Source organism: Etheostoma cragini, chromosome 1, assembly GCF_013103735.1.
Source record: "Etheostoma cragini isolate CJK2018 chromosome 1, CSU_Ecrag_1.0, whole genome shotgun sequence".
NCBI lineage: Eukaryota > Metazoa > Chordata > Actinopteri > Perciformes > Percidae > Etheostoma > Etheostoma cragini.
In genome coordinates, this window is record NC_048407.1 from 31,386,732 (window position 1) to 31,406,088 (window position 19,357).

Genomic DNA, 19,357 nt, shown 5'->3' on the forward strand with positions numbered 1-19,357 from the left:
TGGAGTTGTCCATTAACTACTGACCTCTCGTTCTATTTGAACAAGCCCCTGTTACCACAGTAACCACCATTGGTAAAGTCCGACCAGATCTTTGTTCAAATATTGAACAAAAACTTTATCTTTAATTAACTCTTAGAGTGGGAAGTGATGAGATTTGTTAGGAATGTCCACCCGGTGACTTGTCTTTTGTTTCTTACGGGTTTTCCTTTACAGTAAAATGTCTGAAATCAAAGTCAACAGTAAAGTTGACTTGAAGTGTAGCAGTAAAGAAGAGAGGGTTCAGGATCCTAATGAAAGCCCACCGGCCCTCCTACAGTGCCTTCAGTCTAAACCCAAACTCCAGACTCGCAGACTGAGCTCTGTCATTACCTGGAGGGAATTACGAGGGCACTAATGAGCAGTTGTCTGTTCCCAACCTTTTTAGCTAATGATGCCGTAGGCTTTATGTTTTGGCTTGTTCGTCTGTCTCAATACAAGAAAAAGTTGTAAGTACTTGACAGTTTTGTACTATAAATTAAGAAAATCCCTCAACTGTGAAGCATACAGTGGGATATTGAGATTGAAGGTTTTGACCCTGGAGTAGTTTGACAAAGAACTGTTGAAGCCTCACAATTTAGAAATTCAACAACTTTGGAAGTTTGTGAGATGTGGCTGAAAGTTCATCAAAAAAAGCTAGGAATGGACCTCAATAAGGTAAAAAAAAAGGTGGAGTATTTCTATAAACTTACAAGTTTACTCTTAGATTTGCATTTGGACAAACTATTCATATAACTTCCAGACATGTGCAAAAAAGTTCTATATCACAGTACATCACTTGGTTTGGAAAGCATTAGCTGCTTTGGCTACTTTGATGAGTTTTGGAAGGTTTCTATGTATTTATGTAAAAGTTTTTCCGGCCCAGGTCTGTTTTCTGTTGAATACAGTCAGCAGGCTTCAAGAGAAAGTCCAGTGTCCAAACAGCCATCAGTCATTTACTTGCAGCTCTTGGGAAGGTTGGCTGTAGATGAATAGAAGTTTTTCCTTCATATCACCTCTGAGTGTAAACAAGCCAGCAAAGAGCTGATACATCTGACTAGAAAATATGCACATACAATGGTCTTATCTGGATTTCCACCTTTTTAAATGGAGGCGTGAGGATTTTAAAGGCCAAGCCCGGGGAATACACAGTATAATCAGCAACAGTAATATACAGTGTAATTGTGTGTACAGTACAGTGTATTCCCTGCACACAGCAGATTTTGCTTTGTTTGCATTCTACATGCCACATTTTGGCCAAATCCGTATGTACTGCTAATATAGTAGGTGGTCTTGAATACAGCCATTGTTTTAGTTTTACAGCAACCTAATTGTTTTGATTCACTCTCTGTGGTCTCATCAAACTTGTTTCCAACAGCAGCATGCAGCTTTTTTTAGCAAAAACATTCTGATTAAGCCACTGAACATGACCTGCTCAGCAGCAAACGGCAGACAGACACAGTTAGAGACGAGCTAATGAACATAGTATTTAGCAGCTAAAGAGACAGATATTTCCCTCAGGAGTTGGAGGAGACCAAAACTGCTAAGTTAAAGCTAAAAGTAGACTGAACATTGAACTCAGATTCATCAGATGGCCAAAAACAAAGAAAAGTTAATGTTGCTCTGTGTCTGCTGATGTGTAAATAAGGGCTGCAACTAATTAATCTGACTATAATTTTCTCAATTAATTGTTTAGTCTATAAAATGATGGAAAATAGATTGCCCAACACTTTCTGTAAGGTCTGAGATGAAGTCATCAAAGGTCTTGTTTTGTCAAACCAACAATCCAAAACTCAATTACATTCAGTTTACTTACATATAAGACAATGAAACTCAGCTTTAAATTAGCTAGGGAACATACTGTAGTGGAGCATTTACTAGCTATAGACATCTTTATCTTCACATTCATCAAATGGACACAAACATGACTTCACAGTAATGTTAATGTTGCTCCCTGTCAGTTTAATGTGTAAATGCAACACGTTCAATACAATTACTTTAAAAGAAGATCATGTGTCATTGTTGTTTACAGCATGTTCTGCTGCCACAAAGTGACAAAAATCAATGAATGCAGCTTTTCGCTAAATAACACAGTAGTCACGTTGTTGAGATGAGCAAAGGCTGAGCTGTTCTCTACTAGTGGCTCTGTCAGTAATTTTTAGATTCATCTGTGGTTCTTGGCCACTTAGGGGAAGAGGAAAGTTGTGTCACCTTTTAAGTTGACGTGATATTGTTGTTAGCAAACAGTTTTGCTATTTACACAGTAAATATATAACAGTGCAGCTGATGAAAGCAATATTATTATCTGTTTTTACCAACTCCTGAGATAAATATCTGTCACTTAAGCTGCTAAATACTTTACCACAGTATGTTCAGAAGCTTGGCTATAATGTTTCTAGTGTATATCATTTGTGTCTGGTATTGCGCCGGTGCTGCACCATATTCCACCGGATGCTTTTTTTTTCCATTTCTTTTAGCTTTTTTTTGTGTTTTTAAGTCGATGGATTTCTTAAAATTTTAAATTCAATGGATTCATGACGACTACTGTTGACTGCTCCTTATATGTCTGCATGGTAAATTGAGACAGCTAGCTAGACTGTCTGTCCAATGTGAGTTTCTTTTCACGCACAACTATTTTGCAGCGACTCAGTGCGGACTTTACACCGTCCATGAAGACTTTGACTAGTTGAAAGAAATGTCATTAAACCAGAGCACATTTTCATCAAATCCCTGAATACTGTGTAGAGTATCCAGACCCTCCTTCAGCACGCTTTGGAGGAGGGTTTGCTGATGCAGGTATTGTGTCCAGTGTGTGTTTGGAGCGTCTTTGACGCTATGAAAGCAGCGAGGGTGAACCAGAACAGTAAAGTTGCAACCAGTCAGATAAACAAAAGCTGAATGTATAAATCTCCATAAATCAGAGAGGAGCTGCAGATTCAGGTGATTATTCTTTGTATCTTCATCACAGGGAGCGAACCCTTTCACATCGTTGCATTGTCTAATTCATCAGAGGAGCTGCGTGTTAACTGGGTAAATTAACATATAACACATTGAATTTAAAAAGCCCAGTTCAGTTGAGACTATAGCTTTAAGGTATAAAAGAGGACAGTGATTGATAGATGCTTGCTATGGATGCATTTCTAGTAGTGAGAAAAACAATAGTTTTTTCCTCTGATTTACTGCTTTCGTCTAACACCTTTCCCCCATTAAGCATCCGGCCAAAACTCTGCCCTTTCGATCAGGTGAGAGTTTGTAACGGACTTGACCAGCTGACTTTGCTATGAGTGGATTGGCTGTTGAAACAGATGACGTCCCACACCCTCTAAAACCACCCAGCGGTTCAGACCGCTGCAACCTTTCCCTCCAAACGTTCTAAAACATTTTTGTCTCGTCGCAAATCTTTGGTCTGAACTACGCTTAAGACACCAAAAATGTTATTTAAAACCTCTACATGAAAGAACTAAGCTGATAAAAAACTAGTTGATTCCTACTTTTAAACAAGAGTGATTGGATAAATGACCAACCTTATAGGACACCAAGTCAGACAAATGAATGTTCAACTTGCATTTAAAATCTCTCTATTGACAGACCTAAAGGAGGAGGAGGCTTACCGTAGATGTGATGATTGACAGTCACTTTGCCCAATAGGTTCAGAGGCCTGCACCGGGACCTGGGTCAGACCATCCAAGCAGCCAATGACACCGAAGATCTCAGATGGTGGAGGAACACCCACGGACCGGGCATGAGCATGAACTGGCCACAGTTTGAGGTGTCGACACACACTCACTCTCACACACATACACACACACACACACACACACACACACACACTCACACACTCTTACACACTCTCACTCACTCTCACACACTCTCACTCACTCTCACACACATACACACACACACACACACTCACACACTCTCACACTCAGTCACTCACTCACTCACTCACTCACTCACTCACTCACTCTAACAAACACACACACTCTCACACACTCACTCTCTCACACACACACACACTCACACTCTCTCACTCACTAACTCACTCTAACAATCACACACACACACACACACACTCTCACACACTCACACACTCACTCACTCACTCACTCTCTCACACACACACACACACACACACACACACTCTCACGCTCACTCTCTCACACACACACACTTTCACACTCACAAACACATTGTTGCTTTAATTAACTCTTTGTATTATCTAAACAACTTCATTCATTGTTTTTTTTTTTTTTTCTTTCAAACATCTTGAAAACATTGAAAACAAGAGTGCTGCACAGTACTAACTATCTCTGTTTGTGTCAGAGAGTCAGAATGAATATTAAACAGGCTGCCAGTGAAAGCCCTGTTGTGTGCCTGAGACCTCTGAGTGGGGTCAGGAATGTCTGAACACACACACACACAGATATATTTCATGTACTGTAGATGTTTGTGGACATCTACATGTTTTATTTCAGCTCTGCCGACCTGTAGGCCACCGAGGACAAACAAATATTTACAGATAAGACAAAACAGAAATACAAATGATTATTTCTTCACAGACTTTAAAGGAACAGTTCTACATTTTGAGATATACGCAGTATGCTTTTGATTGAACCACTCTACAATCTGTACGTTTTAAATTACAATAAAAAAAAATCTGTCACTTAAATTACCATTAAGACTGGAAGACTTGCCCGGCTCTGTCTGCAGGTCCCAAAATCAGCCTTCCCACTCTTGTAAAGCTCAATAATTGACGTGTTATATCTCATTTTTTTAATCTGTACATGAACTAAAGCGGAAAAACATCTCAACAGGCTACTTTAGGCTGAGCAAACAAAACCATTTCAAATGTACCTTTGCAAAATTTTAAGTGAATACTTAAAAATCAGTTTGTGGTATAATTTGCTTTCAAGAAGCCCTTTTAATCCCAAAGTTACAAATAAAAGAGTATCAAATTTTATATTTTTCTCTGAGAGCTTTTGTGAACTCCGCCTGTGGATGAAATAACAGATTGTAATCAGTTACGCAGGTTTTTAACACACCCTCTTCATTCTTTGTTGCTGATTCACAATGACCGAAGCGTTGTATTGTCCTGTTGTCTGTCTGCAGACCCAATTGTCAAGTCACAATAGAGATCCAATCATTGGGATTCGGCCCTCCACTTTCTCTTTGGCGGCGTCACACTGATTGTGTGCATGTGCGTGTGCGTTCGTGCGTGTGTGTCACACCTGGATCCTTGAATTTCGAATCATACAAAAGAGTTGACATATAACACTCAAAAATGCAGCAACTGGACCCCAGGAAGTCTGTTTGAAGGTTTCAGATGTTTCCATATCCATTTTGTCTGTTCTCAGCATTTGATGTGTGGAAGTAAAGATCATTTTGTTCATGTTCAAGCAAAGCCCGTCAAGTGGTCGCACAATGCTGAACAAAATTCAGCCAGTTCAGAGCTGCTGTGTTCATTTATGGTTACAAAGAAGCAGATGTTGACACACTCCCTCATGTTTTAAAAGCTACACGGAACAAATGTTTTATTCCTATAGCCATAACACATTTCTTATACGGGCAATAAGATTTCCATAAAATAATGCACAAAGGAACATATGTACAATATGACTAAAAGAAATGTATTAAATAATAATTAAACACAGTAATATAATAAAAGATAAGTAATATAAAATACAAAGTACATAAAATAGTAATTAAACAGAGTAATATAATTAAAAGATATTCAAATAAAATACAAAGGACGGTACATAAAAACAGTGTACAAACTAGAGATGTACTTCCAGAATTGAAAGTGTAGTAGGAATAGAGTGCAAATTCTAGCTCAATTGTAGGCGCATGAGAAGACAAATGTTTTTCTTTTCATTTTAGTTCACCAGGCAGGCAGGCAGGCCTATCCAGACCTCTTATGTAGGATTCAGGAAGAGTGGATTCCAGTGTGGCTCATCCTCCTCGGACTGCCTGCTAAACAGCTGACAGGGAAAATACCAGAACCCCAGAACTATAAAACTGCTGCTAGGACTCATCTAACCGCAAACAGGGACAGTCACTGAAGGACTCTTTTCATTCAGAATTTTTAATACGTGGGCTTCTTATATTTGAAAAAACTTCCCCTTATGCTGAGAAAAGCTGCCACTGTCGTATCCAGGTCTTATAGTACATCAATGGAAAATCCCAACGAGCCCCCACAGAGGGGGTCATCACAGCTGTGCTTGCTAACCTGAACCCAGGGCTCTAAGAGCCCTACTTGGTTTGTATTCTTTTAGCAAATCACAGATGTCAACTGGGCCTAAACCACTCAGTGATTTATATATTAGTAGCAGCACTTTAAATATTTTATTGAACCAGAAGAATGTTTTATTATTTGTCGCACACAGTCGTACAGTACAATGTAGTGAAATTCTAATCCATCCCATCCTAAGCATTAGGAGCAACGGACTGCCACATAGCGGGAAGAAACCTGAGGTTCAGTGTGTTGTTGGACCGCCAATCTTGTGGTTGAGGGGTCGACCCTCTCTCCCTCTGAGCCCCAGCCGCCTAACTGTGAGCCAGTGCAAAGACTTCAGAACTGGTGTGATGTGGTTGATGTGGTTAAAACTGTAGAAGCAGAATTCTAAAGGAGCTGCAGCTACCTAATGGTTTCCTTGAGAAGACTAGTTGAGAGACGTTTAAAGTAGCCCATCCAACTGGAAATATAAGCTTGAATGAGCTTCTCTTGGTCATGTTTTGACACCAAACCGTTAACACTGGCTATATTTTAGGATGATAGAATGCTGTTTTAGTAATTGCTTTAATCAGGCTGGTGAAAGTGAGATCTGAGTCAATTAGGACAATTAGTCAAGATTTTGGTTTGTCTTTGGTTTGGTTTTTAGAGCATGTGCTGTTTAACACTTGTTTTTACGTGAATAACATTAGCTAATTCAGGGCTTCAGGAAATTCTTTGACATATTAAATGGACTTTTTTCCCAGATTCAAAGTGTTTTAATGTGATGGTTGCATTTTGTCATATCACTCGGTCTGATGGCCACATTGTAATCGTGTGTGTGTGTGTGTGTCCGACCGACCGACCGACCGATCTCTGTATTTAGGAATCTATCAACTGATTTGAAAAGTATGTTTCTTGAGGAATCGTAGAACTAGTAACCGGAAACCCTACTCCTTAGTTTTCCCCTTTGAACATACTAGTATATAGTAAGCAGTGATAAGGAAATGCTTTTTAGTGTTAATTAATGGACTGTATTTGTCAACATATACAACTATTAAGCTTCAAGAGGTTTTCCAGAATTTAAAAATAAGAGTAGAGAAAGAAAGGGGGAGATGTTGTCAGAAAGAAATTAATCTCTTCTGTTCTCTGAGGAATCTCCTGACGTTCCCACAGCACTGCTCACACGCAAACAGGAGAGTCATTGTCCCAACACATACACACACATTTGTCTTTCTGTACTTCTGAGGACTTTCTGTTAACTACATTCATTCATAACTCCAACCTGAACTTCTCAGCTGCATACCTGCAAACCTGGCTTTTAAAGAGAGAGGAGCAGTAAAATGACTTCACTTTGTCTCTGGGGTGTTCTTTATGTTTGTGAGGCCGTTTGGCACACACACACACACACACACACACACACACACACACACACACACACACACACACACACACAAACAAACCTCCTGCCGACAGTTTAAAGGAGTTTCTCTGCTCAACTGAGACTGAAAATAACAGTAAGTGCATCCCCAGCCACCTACTTCTGTCAGAAGCCTGTTATTATGGCCAAAGTGTGTCTCTGTGTGTTTGTTTTTGTCTGGCTGTGATCCGATCAGCCTCCATTGATTATCTACCACAGGTCAGGCATGATCATTTATCCACTATGTAAATTATCATTGTTGCTAACTCCCTCATGTTTACATGATGTATTTTATACTGGGGGATGTGCGTTAATCACATTTATTGCTCTACCCCTATCAAATAAATAAATTTCACAGCAGGTGTTTTTGTTTTGTTCTCATTGTATTTTTAATTTATAATAATCTTTTCAATAATAAGCTTACTAATATCTGATTATTTCTTTCTGCATTAGAAAATGCTGCAGTGTACAATCAGATTATAAATCATACTAACTGCAACTGGCTACTAGCTGTAAGAGATCTAGCGACCCACAGTGTTTAACTCTTCTCCAACTTCCGCATTTGAGCAATTTTGCGTTTTATTGCTTTTGAATTTAACTTTTCGTGTGTGTGTGTGTGTGTGTGTGTGTGTGTGTGTGTGTAGGAGTGGTCTCCAGAGGCAAGTTGCTCCATAAGCAGGAACCGCGGCGGACACTCCGAGGACAGCGTGGTTACTCTCACCAACATTGTCTCATCTAGTGTGACTGATGTCCCGCCGAGTCCCATCACCCTGGACAGCAGGTAGGAGGACTCCCCCATGTCAGCTGCAGACTAACTAAAACCCTCATTATTTCATTATTGGGCTCGATCCAACACCTTGTTTTATATGCTCTGTTTTTTGGAGTAAGCCATGAAGTATAAACCTGAGTCTGTGTGTATGTACACGGGGAAAGGGTGATACAGACCCTTTCCCAGTGTACTTACACTCACAGATGCCCAATATATACGTGTGGGTTTGTTACAGACAGACATAAAGGTACATAACATATAGAGCATGTAGTTTCGTTTGTAGTCACCCTGAGGAGTTAACCTTGACAAGAAGTCCCATCACATTTTAATCTTGCGATCTCGTCACACCTCTAATATTCGGTGGAGTTTAAAGTGACTGCTTCTTGTCTATACACAAAAAAAAACTCATACACTCTTTTGCAGTCATCCAAATCAATTAATATATGAATAAGCATTTTAAAAGCATGGAAACCGTATTGCACATCTAGTTCATGACACGGGGTGGGGAAATGTTTGATTTGGTTCAGTTCAGTTCGGCTCTTGGATTAAAAACTGTCCTTCAGTCTGGAGGTGTGAGCTTTGAGCAATGATTGTATGTTTCTATAACTTGTTGATGCTGCATTCAGGTGCTGGAGAAACCGGGACCAACATGACTTTTATCATATATGTTTCTTTGACATAAAAATTTTATGTCAAAGAAACATAACTAACACTTGGTGAAATTTCAGACTCTGGATCTTTGCGTGACTGCCTGACTGTGTGTGTGTCTCCTCTCTCAGGGTGAAAGATTATTCGTCGGACTGGTCAGACGAGGAGATTCCTAAGAAGGTGCTGGCGCAGAACGGCGTGGGGGAGGCGGAGGACGAGGAGGATCAGGTAGAGGCGGTGCGAGTCAGAGCGCTCTATGATTACGTGGGCCAGGAGGCCGATGAGCTCAGCTTTAAAGCAGGTATTAACCCTTACTAATGCTCACAAAGGAGGAGGCATCACAGTGGAGGTTTTTGACTTTTGTTTTAGTGTTTATAAAATGTACAAAGCAAAAAGTTTTTTAGCTTCACCGGAAAACCATAAAAATAAACTTGTGATGGAAGAAGTATTCATATGTTTTGCTTAAAGGAGAATTCTGGTCGATTTCAACATGTGGCTCTGTTTCTTTTAAATTTGGAGTGCTGTCAGTAGCGAGAAAAATGAAAACAATCGCTGCTGTCTACACCGAGTTATCCTAGACTTTGCACCTAGTTGACTCACAACTTTTATGCCTTTCTGTCACATCTACCACAGCCAAATTCACTGTGTTCACTTGGAATCAATCCCTGCACATGGCTAGGCACTGTTAAGGACATTTCAAGCTTGTTTAGAGGCTAAAAACACGTAAGCCTGTGGGGTGCTAACTCTAGCAGGAGGATAACTCTAGCAGGAGGATAACTCTAGCAGGAGGATAACTCTAGCAGGAGGATAACTCTAGCAGGAGGATAACTCTAGCAGGAGGATAACTCTAGCAGGAGGATAACTCTAGCAGGAGGATAACTCTAGCAGGAGGATAACTCTAGCAGGAGGATAACTCTAGCAGGAGGATAACTCTAGCAGGAGGATAACTCTAGCAGGAGGATAACTCTAGCAGTAGGATAACTCTAGCAGGAGGATAACTCTAGCAGGAGGGTAACTCTAGCAGGAGGATAACTCTAGCAGGAGGATAACTCTAGCAGGAGGATAACTCTAGCAGGAGGATAACTCTCGAGGAAACGGCACCGATTGATTTCATTTTTCTCGCTACTGACAGCTCTTCAAATTTGAAAAAACAGAGCTACATGTTGAAATTGACCGGAATTCTCCTTTAAGTCAAACTAGTAATACCACTGAGTAGAAATACTCTGCTACAAGCAAAAGTTCAACATTCAATAACATTTAAAAAGTATTGACATCAAAATATATTTAAAGTACTAGAAGAACTCACAGCTATTTTTCCAGACAGTACTTTGATGTTGTATAAAAGCAGCGAGGGTGGTATTACAATATTGATTAGACCTTTTATATCTATAACAGCTTAATCACAAGAGAAGGATTTGAAATGGTAAGATAAAGAGAAACTGTCACAAAAGCTTTAAACTTTTTGTTATACGGAAAATGTGAAAAGTTATGATCTGGTGAAAACACGTCATAAGGTAGAAATGAGATGATTCAGTTTTGATCTTGAATTAAAAAAAAACATACAGCAATAAAATATACTACAATACTTCTTAAAACAAGTGCTAACATGATAGCCCATTTAAAAGTAAATTATTATTTATTAAAGGGTAACTATATTTTGTCTCTTCTGACACAATATTGACACAATTTGAACTCCTTGATCTACGTCTATGTTCATGAAATTACAGCTTCACCAACATAAATACACTTTTTGTTCCCCTGTGATGCCTCCCGTCTTGACACATACACACACACACACACACACACACACACACACACGCACACACACACACACACACTCATGTCAAACACATTGTTTCAGACATGAGTGTGATGACCAGATGCAGTGAGACTAATGTGACGGGGACCCCGTTTACATCTGTTGAGCTGGTCTCTGTGAGTTCGGGGGTCTTGCTTCAATGATTCTGAGTCACAGAAACTTCATCTTTGGTCAAATAACTTTTTGCAGCTTTAGTGGATTAATAAAACATTTTTGAAAAGCTGAACATGAAAGCTGTTCCCTCATTTGGCGGTTGTCTGTGTTTAGATCATGAAGTGGACAAATACCTTCTTGACATGGAATAAGTTTTACTTCTTGGAACACAAGACAATATTTCTCTTCATCTTATAAAAAATATTTTTTATTTCATAATTAAGACAAAAACTGCCTTATTTCTGTGATTGGATTGGGTCGTTATTACAAAGGTTTCAAAGGAAATTTCACTTCTTTGAAACACTAAATTAAGTATTTCTCTTCATTTCTAAATTAAATATGTAATTATTTTTCATAATTCAGAAAAGTTCTTTTTCCTGTGACTTAAAAATATCATTATATATAGTTTCAAATGTAATGTTGCTGATAACAGGAGTGTTATCTGCATGATGTGTGACAGATGTGACAGATGTGCAGGTTGAGCAGCTTCACATCTGTATGGTTCTGGGAGAAAAAAAGCATTTTAGTGTTTCAGAACAGTTGATGCTTTTATTTTGATGGAACAATTTCTCTTTAACTCTAAAGCTTAATTAAATACTCACACAGGTGTTCTTGTCGGGAATAAAACTTCCTGAGTGGTCTTCTCTTCCTGATCCACTGGATGTTTTATATATCAAGAATGCTAACGGAATGCTAATATAATAAAGAAATAAGTGTTTAAAAGGAAGAAAGTTTGGTGAAAACACACCAAACTTAAATATTTGCTACTACCACCAAGATGTGCACATCCAATCAGAGGATGTGCCTGGCCAACAGTTTTTAAGAGAAGATTTGTTTTTGGGACTCTGGTCGTGATGCTTTCTGTCCGTGCCATACAAAGAGCCAAAAGATTTCCCATGATGCACTGGGCTGAGCGGCTGCCTGTGGAGGCTCGATGCTGGAGGATTTGGCGTTCTTTCTTGTTTGATGAACGAGTGTCATCAGAAAAACTGTATTCACTGTATAGACATTGAATAATTAACAGTCAAATATGTAGATTTTTTATTTCAGAGCAATTGAGCTCTTTTATCACATGATCTTGATGACAACAGTTTCTCTGAGTACTGTTTTTCTGATGCTTGGAAGATTATTATTCACAAATTCTTCTATACTCCACACAGCTGCCTTTTGGCAAAATCCCCCCCCCTTTGAGTTAAAACTATAAGAGGGGTCTCTGTGCTTCCTCTGGCAGACACATTGCATTCAATGTAGGACTCTGCTTGACCTCTTGTTTCTAATGTTTTTTTACATATTCAGAGACATTAGAACGCATCCCAGAGCCCCTGGGAGGGAGACTAAATAACGCATGCAGAGACCGACACACACACACACACACACACACACACACACACACACAAACAGACACCAAGACAAGGGACCAATCAAGGGAGACTTTATTTTGGAAACGCTTACCTGAGCTGAGCTAGCTTATCCTAAACCAGGACCAGATCACTGATGAACTGGGACAGGTGGCGTCTTTTCCTCCAGTCTAGTTCTAGTTTATCTTCTTGGATTGTGTACTTGTCTATAATAAGACCCGGCTAGTACCTGACAAGCCTAGACGTTTCCCAACCCTTTTCCGAACAGGTCTAGTATTTGTTATGTAGAATTTTTTTCATCACAAATGAATGCTTTCTATAACTTCCGGTGTTCTATGTTTAAAGTTTGATTTACCGTTGGTGCCCATCATCTTCCCTCCAGGCGAGGAGCTGCTGAAGATGGGCGAGGAGGACGAGCAGGGCTGGTGTAAAGGACAGCTGAGCAACGGCAAAGTGGGTCTCTACCCCGCCAACTACGTCCAGGCCGTGGCGTCCTGATGGCCCGCCCTCTCTGCTGCTCACCCAGCCAATGGTAGCCAACTACACTCAAGATGCCAGGACCAATCAAAAGCTATCAGTGCTGACATGTAGGCCGTGAACCCACACCGTTTTTTTGGTGACGGACTGTAGAATTACCTAAGTTAGATATTTTTTTAGTTTTTTTTTTTTCTGTTGTTTTGAGCGGTGTTTTTGGAAATCAGCCAGCGGGAAAAGTCCAGTCTTTGTGAAAGACTGCTGACTCAGCATGAGGTCAACGACATTGTTATTAGACAGAAGCTCTGCAGGCGAAGAGAAGTCTCCCGGAGGCCGGCCCACGTGAACAGACACTGTAGAGAAACATGGACCCAAGTTCTCTGACGGACGTTTTATCACAACTCTGGATTTTTGGTTTTCTGCTAGCTGCCATCATGTTAGGTTACTAGAGTCAGAAAATCCCCATTTACTCAAAGAGGAGAACACCTGGGGGGTGCAGCAGTGAGAGCAACCACAGCGACTGGCTGTGATGGCTGACATTAATCAAACAACCTTGTTTTGCTTCTTTTTATTGTAGTCATTGTTTGACATTTTGGGAAAAAGGTTTATTCATTTTCTTGCAGAGTTAGATAAGAAGATGCACACAGCTCTCATATCTCATATTAGGGTAAAACTAGCAGCCTGTTAGCTTAGCATAACGACTGTTTGTTTTAGAAGTAAAGGTCTCATTGATTTTGTTTTTGCACAGATGACGTTAAGTGAGTGTTTCTACACTCTGGAGTAGTGAACAACTACTTTATCTAGATCTGGTTCTTTCATTTAAAAAGTCCAAGTTCCAAGCGTGTATGCATAAAAACACTGAGGTGGAAGTTAAATATAACACAAAAAGTGCAATTTTGGAAAGAAACACCGATTAAAAGACAACTGTGATTGCTAATATCAAAAGATGACAGGGTTGAAGAGGCTTTGGTTTTGTTGCCTTTGGTCTGCCGGGCTAGCTGTTTGAGATTTGATGGAGGTTTTGATCTTCACATGTACGGGCAAAGAAAGAAAGAAAAAAAGAAAGCGGGACAAGTTGTTTTCCCAACATGTCAAACTATTTTTATGAAAGCCTTAGTATTCTCATCATTGAATAAGTTCTTGTAGGGTTAAAAAAATATTTTAATAGCTAATTTGGCACTTTTATTTCCAGTAGATATCAGTGCAGTTTCTGGTCCAGCATTTAACGGAGGTTTGAGGAACTGCAGCTGGATGAATCAAACCGGTTTGGAATCAAAAAGATGAAATAAATCTAACAACAGACTGTCAGTGCCTTAGTCAGAAAGGCCAGAAATGTAGAAACCAGTCAAATGTCCTTTTAACACCTTTTACCTTCTGATTTGGGTCATTTAGCATCTAGCTCCACACCGGTATGCTTCGGTTACTTTGTATTTTCTCTTCTTCTTTTTAGGTGTCACACTGAATTCACTTTCTTTCCTTTTTTTTGTTTTTTGTTTAGTTTTTTTGTAATGTGATAGCTGAATGTTTGTAATAAGTCAGATGATTTTGATTATGGACGGTATAAACTGCTACCCGTTTCTTTTTTAAGAATAGCATTTTTACAGTCGACTTATGTACTTCCTAATTTATTCTCCTCTTTAACTTAGCAGTCACTCTTCATTTTTCGGCAGTCTCCGGGCGGGGAGAGTAGGGGGGTTTTAGGTTTGGGTCATTTAACCTGCAGAAGGTGGTTTCTTGTTAGTTTAGTTTTTTGCTGGGCTGTGATCATGAAGCACGCGCTCCCCTAACATCTGAAATAAGTGATCGTAACTGTTCAGTGTTTAGCTTTTCTTTTTAAGTTCGTGGTTAGTGTGTGAGGAAGCCTCCTCTGTCTTCAGTTAACCAACATATAAGTCTGAATAATAACAGAAATAATAGAGATAATTAACTGTGCTGCTCCTTTTTATTCTTTCCCTTTTTCTTTCCAGAGTTATAACATGTACAGAACAGACAGCAGGAAGCAACAATAAAGCGCTTTCGGCAGTTCGAGGTCTAACGGACTTTCTTTGATCCTCTTGCTTTCACACTGTACAGCGGTGATTAATTCAGAATCTGCAGAGATTGCAGGTATGAACATTATAGAGTTGGGAACTGGGAGAAAACATTTGGGGCGCCATTTGTTCTGGAAGGGTTAAGGGAAGCTCATTTATTCCCCAGACAGCGCTGCGTACTTCTACGACTCGGATCGGCATTAAACTTGTACGGTTGAATCATCCAATAGACATCTGTGCTCTGAACTATTATTTAAATTGAACACGTATCCATGGGGTGAATGTGTCTATAAGTTGATACTGAAAAGGGAGCTTTGAGAGGTTGGAACCGATTAAACCCCTGAGGGAGCGAGGTTTGGGAATCCCTGGTCTAGTGTGATGAGGTGACCCCCCTCCCCGGGTCCAGGCAGTTTACATCTTCTTACTGAGAGGACTGTGGTGGCACCTGGTGGTCCCACCCGCCCTCTGATAACAACACACGCTCATTCACTATTCTCACACCCTCTGTAAAAAAAAAAAACATTGGGAAAGCACCAAAAAATGTTATTTCTTTCTTAATTTTGACCTGAAAGACAAGTCCATGGTCAACGAGAAGACAACACGAGGGTTATGTAGATTTTAAAAAGGTCTCTAATGGGTTAAGACACGTAACCCTTTTATTATTTTTGGTTTTACTGTTATTGGGATGTGCACCAAGTAGCAGGCACACTGTTAAAATCTCTGCAGAATTTTCTAGTTCTTTTAACCTTTTCCATAACAATGTAATCTGCAGTATTACAGTATAACTCCAAACAATATTGGAATTACAAGCAAATAGAAAATAAGCTGAGTGATCAAATGTGATTTGACACAACAAGACACAACCGTCGCCTCCAGCTACAATGAGAAAGGTGGACTTAGGTGCTGATAGCGTTACCACGGTGACGTTTCCCAGGTTGGAAACCGTTAAGATGGATGTTAATTAAGAATCTCTTTAATCACTGAGCTGGTTTTGGACCCACCTTCTTATCTATTCCTTTTGGGACCATTCCAACCTTGGAAGTGATGGTTTTAAAGGCCCTAACATTAACGATAAGTTTATGATAGCTTGCTAACTGTTAGAAAACTTTATGTATTTGTCACGGGGGTAAGCGGGCGTCCATGAAGCGTAGCTGCTTTGGCGCCATTTTAATGCTACAAAGCTATCACCCCCGTTAGCATCCCATGTGATTAACTCTGCGTCTTCCAGAGTCGCGGCCAAAGCTGACAGATGCCCTTCTTTGTGTTCAAGTAGGTTGGAAATTCACGCAGAACCGTTGCAAGGCTGCGTTCTTCATGTTAAGCCCCGCCCACCGACTCTATACACGATGTGATTGGCCTGACCAGAATTGGTTTTTCCAGCTTGCAAGCTAATGGAGAGTTGCTAGACACTGCATAACACTAACTTATTAACTTTAGTTTTCCAGTTATTTTTGGAATTTATGGTCCATAAACCTCATCTATAGGAAATTACATCTACATATCTACATCTATATCTATATCTATATATTAATCCATATCACATTGATTATATTATCTGCAATAGTACTAGAAACTAAATTAAGCAAAGAAACTTAGTGAAGTACAAAGTTCAATATTTCCCTCTGAAATGTAATGAAGTAGAAGTACTCAATAAATATACTTAGTTACTTTACTTTCCACCACTGTCCAACAGTTTTTTTTATAGAACAGCATGAACACCGTTTGATTAAACTAAGTAAAGGACAGAATATTATAATAACTCTGGTTGAGCCAAAGATATGAAAACCTGCAGACAGTTTTTATTAAATTGACAAATGTTTATCTGTACAGCAAAATCAAACTTCACAATGATAAATCTGTTACGTCTTCATATTACATGGCATGGCGTTAAAAGGAAAATAAACTGGTTTTGATCTTTTTTTTCCTGTTTCATCGCTCGTATTTAACATGTGACGTCACCATGGAGCAGTGGTTCTCAACCTGGGGGTCAGGACCCCCTAGGGGGTCGCAATATAATTTGTGGCGGTCACCAGATCGGTTGGAGAGAAAAAGGAAAAGGTTGAGAACCACTGGTGTACACAACGTTTCTTTTTCTTTTTTTCATGATCTGCTACTTTAGCTTCATTAACTTTTGTAAATGAGAAAATCTTGTGAATATGCTGCACACACACACACACACACACTTCTCATCTGTCTGATAGCTTCTGTTTTTAATATTTTACAACCAAAAGCTGCAAAACGTTTGCTAAAAAGAAAGCTGAGATTACTTTAGAATTAATTAATTTTTTTTACCTATTTGTTTTTTTTTTACAAATGAAAGAATGAGGCTCTGGTCCAGTGATGTCAGCACACTGCAGATGTGACGGGCGTCAAATTTAAGTGCAAAATTAAATATTTTGTCAATCAGGAAAAAAATGTTGCATCTGAGTTACAATTGAAGTTATAAGTCATCCTTAAGTAACGTTCCCTTTTCTATCTGAGGCAATGGCATTCAAATGTATTTTTACCTCTGAGTGACAATGTTAAGCATAAAGTCTGAAGTTTATTAACCGTTTGTGCACATGTAGGAGTGTTTATGCACTTTAAACAAAAGGTAGAAACTAACCAACTTAAAGCACGGCCCAAAGAGTCCGAGGGGAAATCATCATCATGTTAACAGCTGGATGCAGGTTTAATAAAGTCTGACCTCCAGTATGTCTTTGATACATACTTTATCAGACAGAGCTTTGTATGCAGAGAACAACATCAGTTACACAAGTTTCAGAAAATAAACTGCTCATGTTTGTGCACAGCCAGGTTCAGTTAAATACTGCAGAAGATGAAGCCTCTCTGTGTGTTATGTGACCGATTGCGTTCATTAAAGGCAAACGACCAGGGGACGACACAGATCGTGGTGAAAATATCCAGAAGAATCCAAAACGTGATGCAGCGAGCCGGACGTGATCCTGTACAGGAGTGAAAAGGATGAGACTTCATGATTCATAAGAAAACTTTTGAAAAGCGACCGGAACGTCTCAAAGAATTCAACCCCAAAAGTTTGAGTTTTCCGTGTGCGATTCAGGCAACCACAGTCACTTAGAAAAACAAAGAAGATCAAAAACAAAACGTCCTGTTGCTCTACATGCTCCAGTCTCCTTTAAATATCACAGAAACAAGCATCAGGACTCAGCGAGTGGAAAGCATCCCAACCTCAGACTCAGCAGCCCTCAGTCACATCAACTTATTAACAGCTTATTTGGAAACTTAAAAGATGTCAGAAGATCCCAGACAACATCCTCGGCAAAAGCAGATGTGTGGTGGTGGTTGGGTGGGGGGCAGAAATACCAACGAGGGGAAGAAATGAAAAATCACTCCAATCAGAAACTCATGTTGGAGACGCCCAGGTGGAGAGAATTTAAGGTTTATGTGAGAGTCGGGGGAACAGTTTGTATTTTGATGCAAATATTCAGCAGCAGCCAAGAAACAGGGGTTCCAATTGTGGGCACTGGCGTTGGCACTGTGCAGGTAGGCTGGTTACAGACCGGCCATCTGGAAGAGGAGGAGGAGGAAGAGGAGGACGAGGAGGAAGGTGCGAGGAGTCAGTCTTTTGTTAGAGCGCTCTGGTCCTCTACCGGTCCTTCAGTTCCCTCGTCACTCGCTTGGTGATCCGTCCACACAGCAGACCCACCAGGAAGAGGATGCACACGCTCAGCGCGATCATGAGCAGGATGTAGTTCTTGGAAGGCGAAGTCATCACCTGCACCGCCAGGTCTGAGAAGCCCTCCGCTGGCGCCATCTGCAGGACGGAGGGAAAGAGGAGACGAGTAAGACCTTTGCCATCAACTTTACAGACAACACCAGCCTGTTAGCATACAGACGTTAGCACTTAGCTCAAAGACCAAACAGCTAGTTTTATGGGGGAATTGGTGCTTGAGGTGGCAGGAAATGGTTTTAACACACAACTCCTAAAATCCCGTATCATTTTTACATTTCAGTTTGTGTATAGAAACACAAAAACAAGAGAGATGGAACCTGTGAGTTGTTTTAGTGAGAAAGTTGGTAAGCGTATTTCTTAAAAACTTTCAAAGCCAGGATAGCTTCCCCCCCCGCCCCGTTTCCCATGCTTATGCTAAGCTAAGTTAAGCTGCTTATGCTTTAAATGTGAATTAATGAGCTGATGTACAAACAGAACAGTAATATGTCCATTCAAATCTATCTTCAATGACATTTGATGCCTTTTTATGACATTGAACTAGAACAATTAAAGAATTAAGAGTGACAACGTAAAGACGAGGTGAAGCGGCACCTTGGCAGCGTAGCTCCACATGTCGATGCGGTCTTGAAGTCTTTTCTTACACTCGGGCTGCAGACGAACTCTCTTGTCCTGTAGCGCCTCCATCAGACACGACATCTCTGGTCGAAGAGAGAGGGAGCAACCGGTTTTCATACAGACACACAATGGACAATCTCATTGAAAAGCATCA

General features: G+C 40.0%; 2 protein-coding genes across 6 annotated transcripts in view; one reads left to right on the forward strand and one right to left on the reverse strand.

The window, feature by feature from the left end:
• The window catches only part of pacsin3 (protein kinase C and casein kinase substrate in neurons 3), a 32,617-nt gene extending 19,273 nt beyond the window's left edge, over positions 1–13,344 (forward strand). For 3 of the 5 annotated variants that reach the window (XM_034864502.1, XM_034864671.1, XM_034864576.1), the window contains 4 exons: positions 3,664–3,784; positions 8,288–8,424; positions 9,192–9,361; positions 12,773–13,344. In XM_034864502.1, the coding sequence (XP_034720393.1) occupies positions 3,664–3,784; positions 8,288–8,424; positions 9,192–9,361; positions 12,773–12,888 (544 nt within the window). In that variant the 3' untranslated portion in view covers positions 12,889–13,344. The remainder of the gene's footprint in view (positions 1–3,663; positions 3,785–8,287; positions 8,425–9,191; positions 9,362–12,772) is intronic. The other 2 variants (XR_004655582.1, XM_034864793.1) reach the window with 2 other exon arrangements.
• Positions 13,345–17,523: 4,179 nt separating this feature from the next.
• LOC117948455 (Golgi apparatus protein 1-like) overlaps positions 17,524–19,357 on the reverse strand; it is a 24,466-nt gene continuing 22,632 nt past the window's right edge. The window contains exons 24-25 of the mRNA XM_034878087.1: positions 19,180–19,286; positions 17,524–18,669 (exon numbers count right to left, since the gene is read on the reverse strand). Of these exons, the coding sequence (XP_034733978.1) occupies positions 18,502–18,669; positions 19,180–19,286 (275 nt within the window). The 3' untranslated portion in view covers positions 17,524–18,501. The remainder of the gene's footprint in view (positions 18,670–19,179; positions 19,287–19,357) is intronic.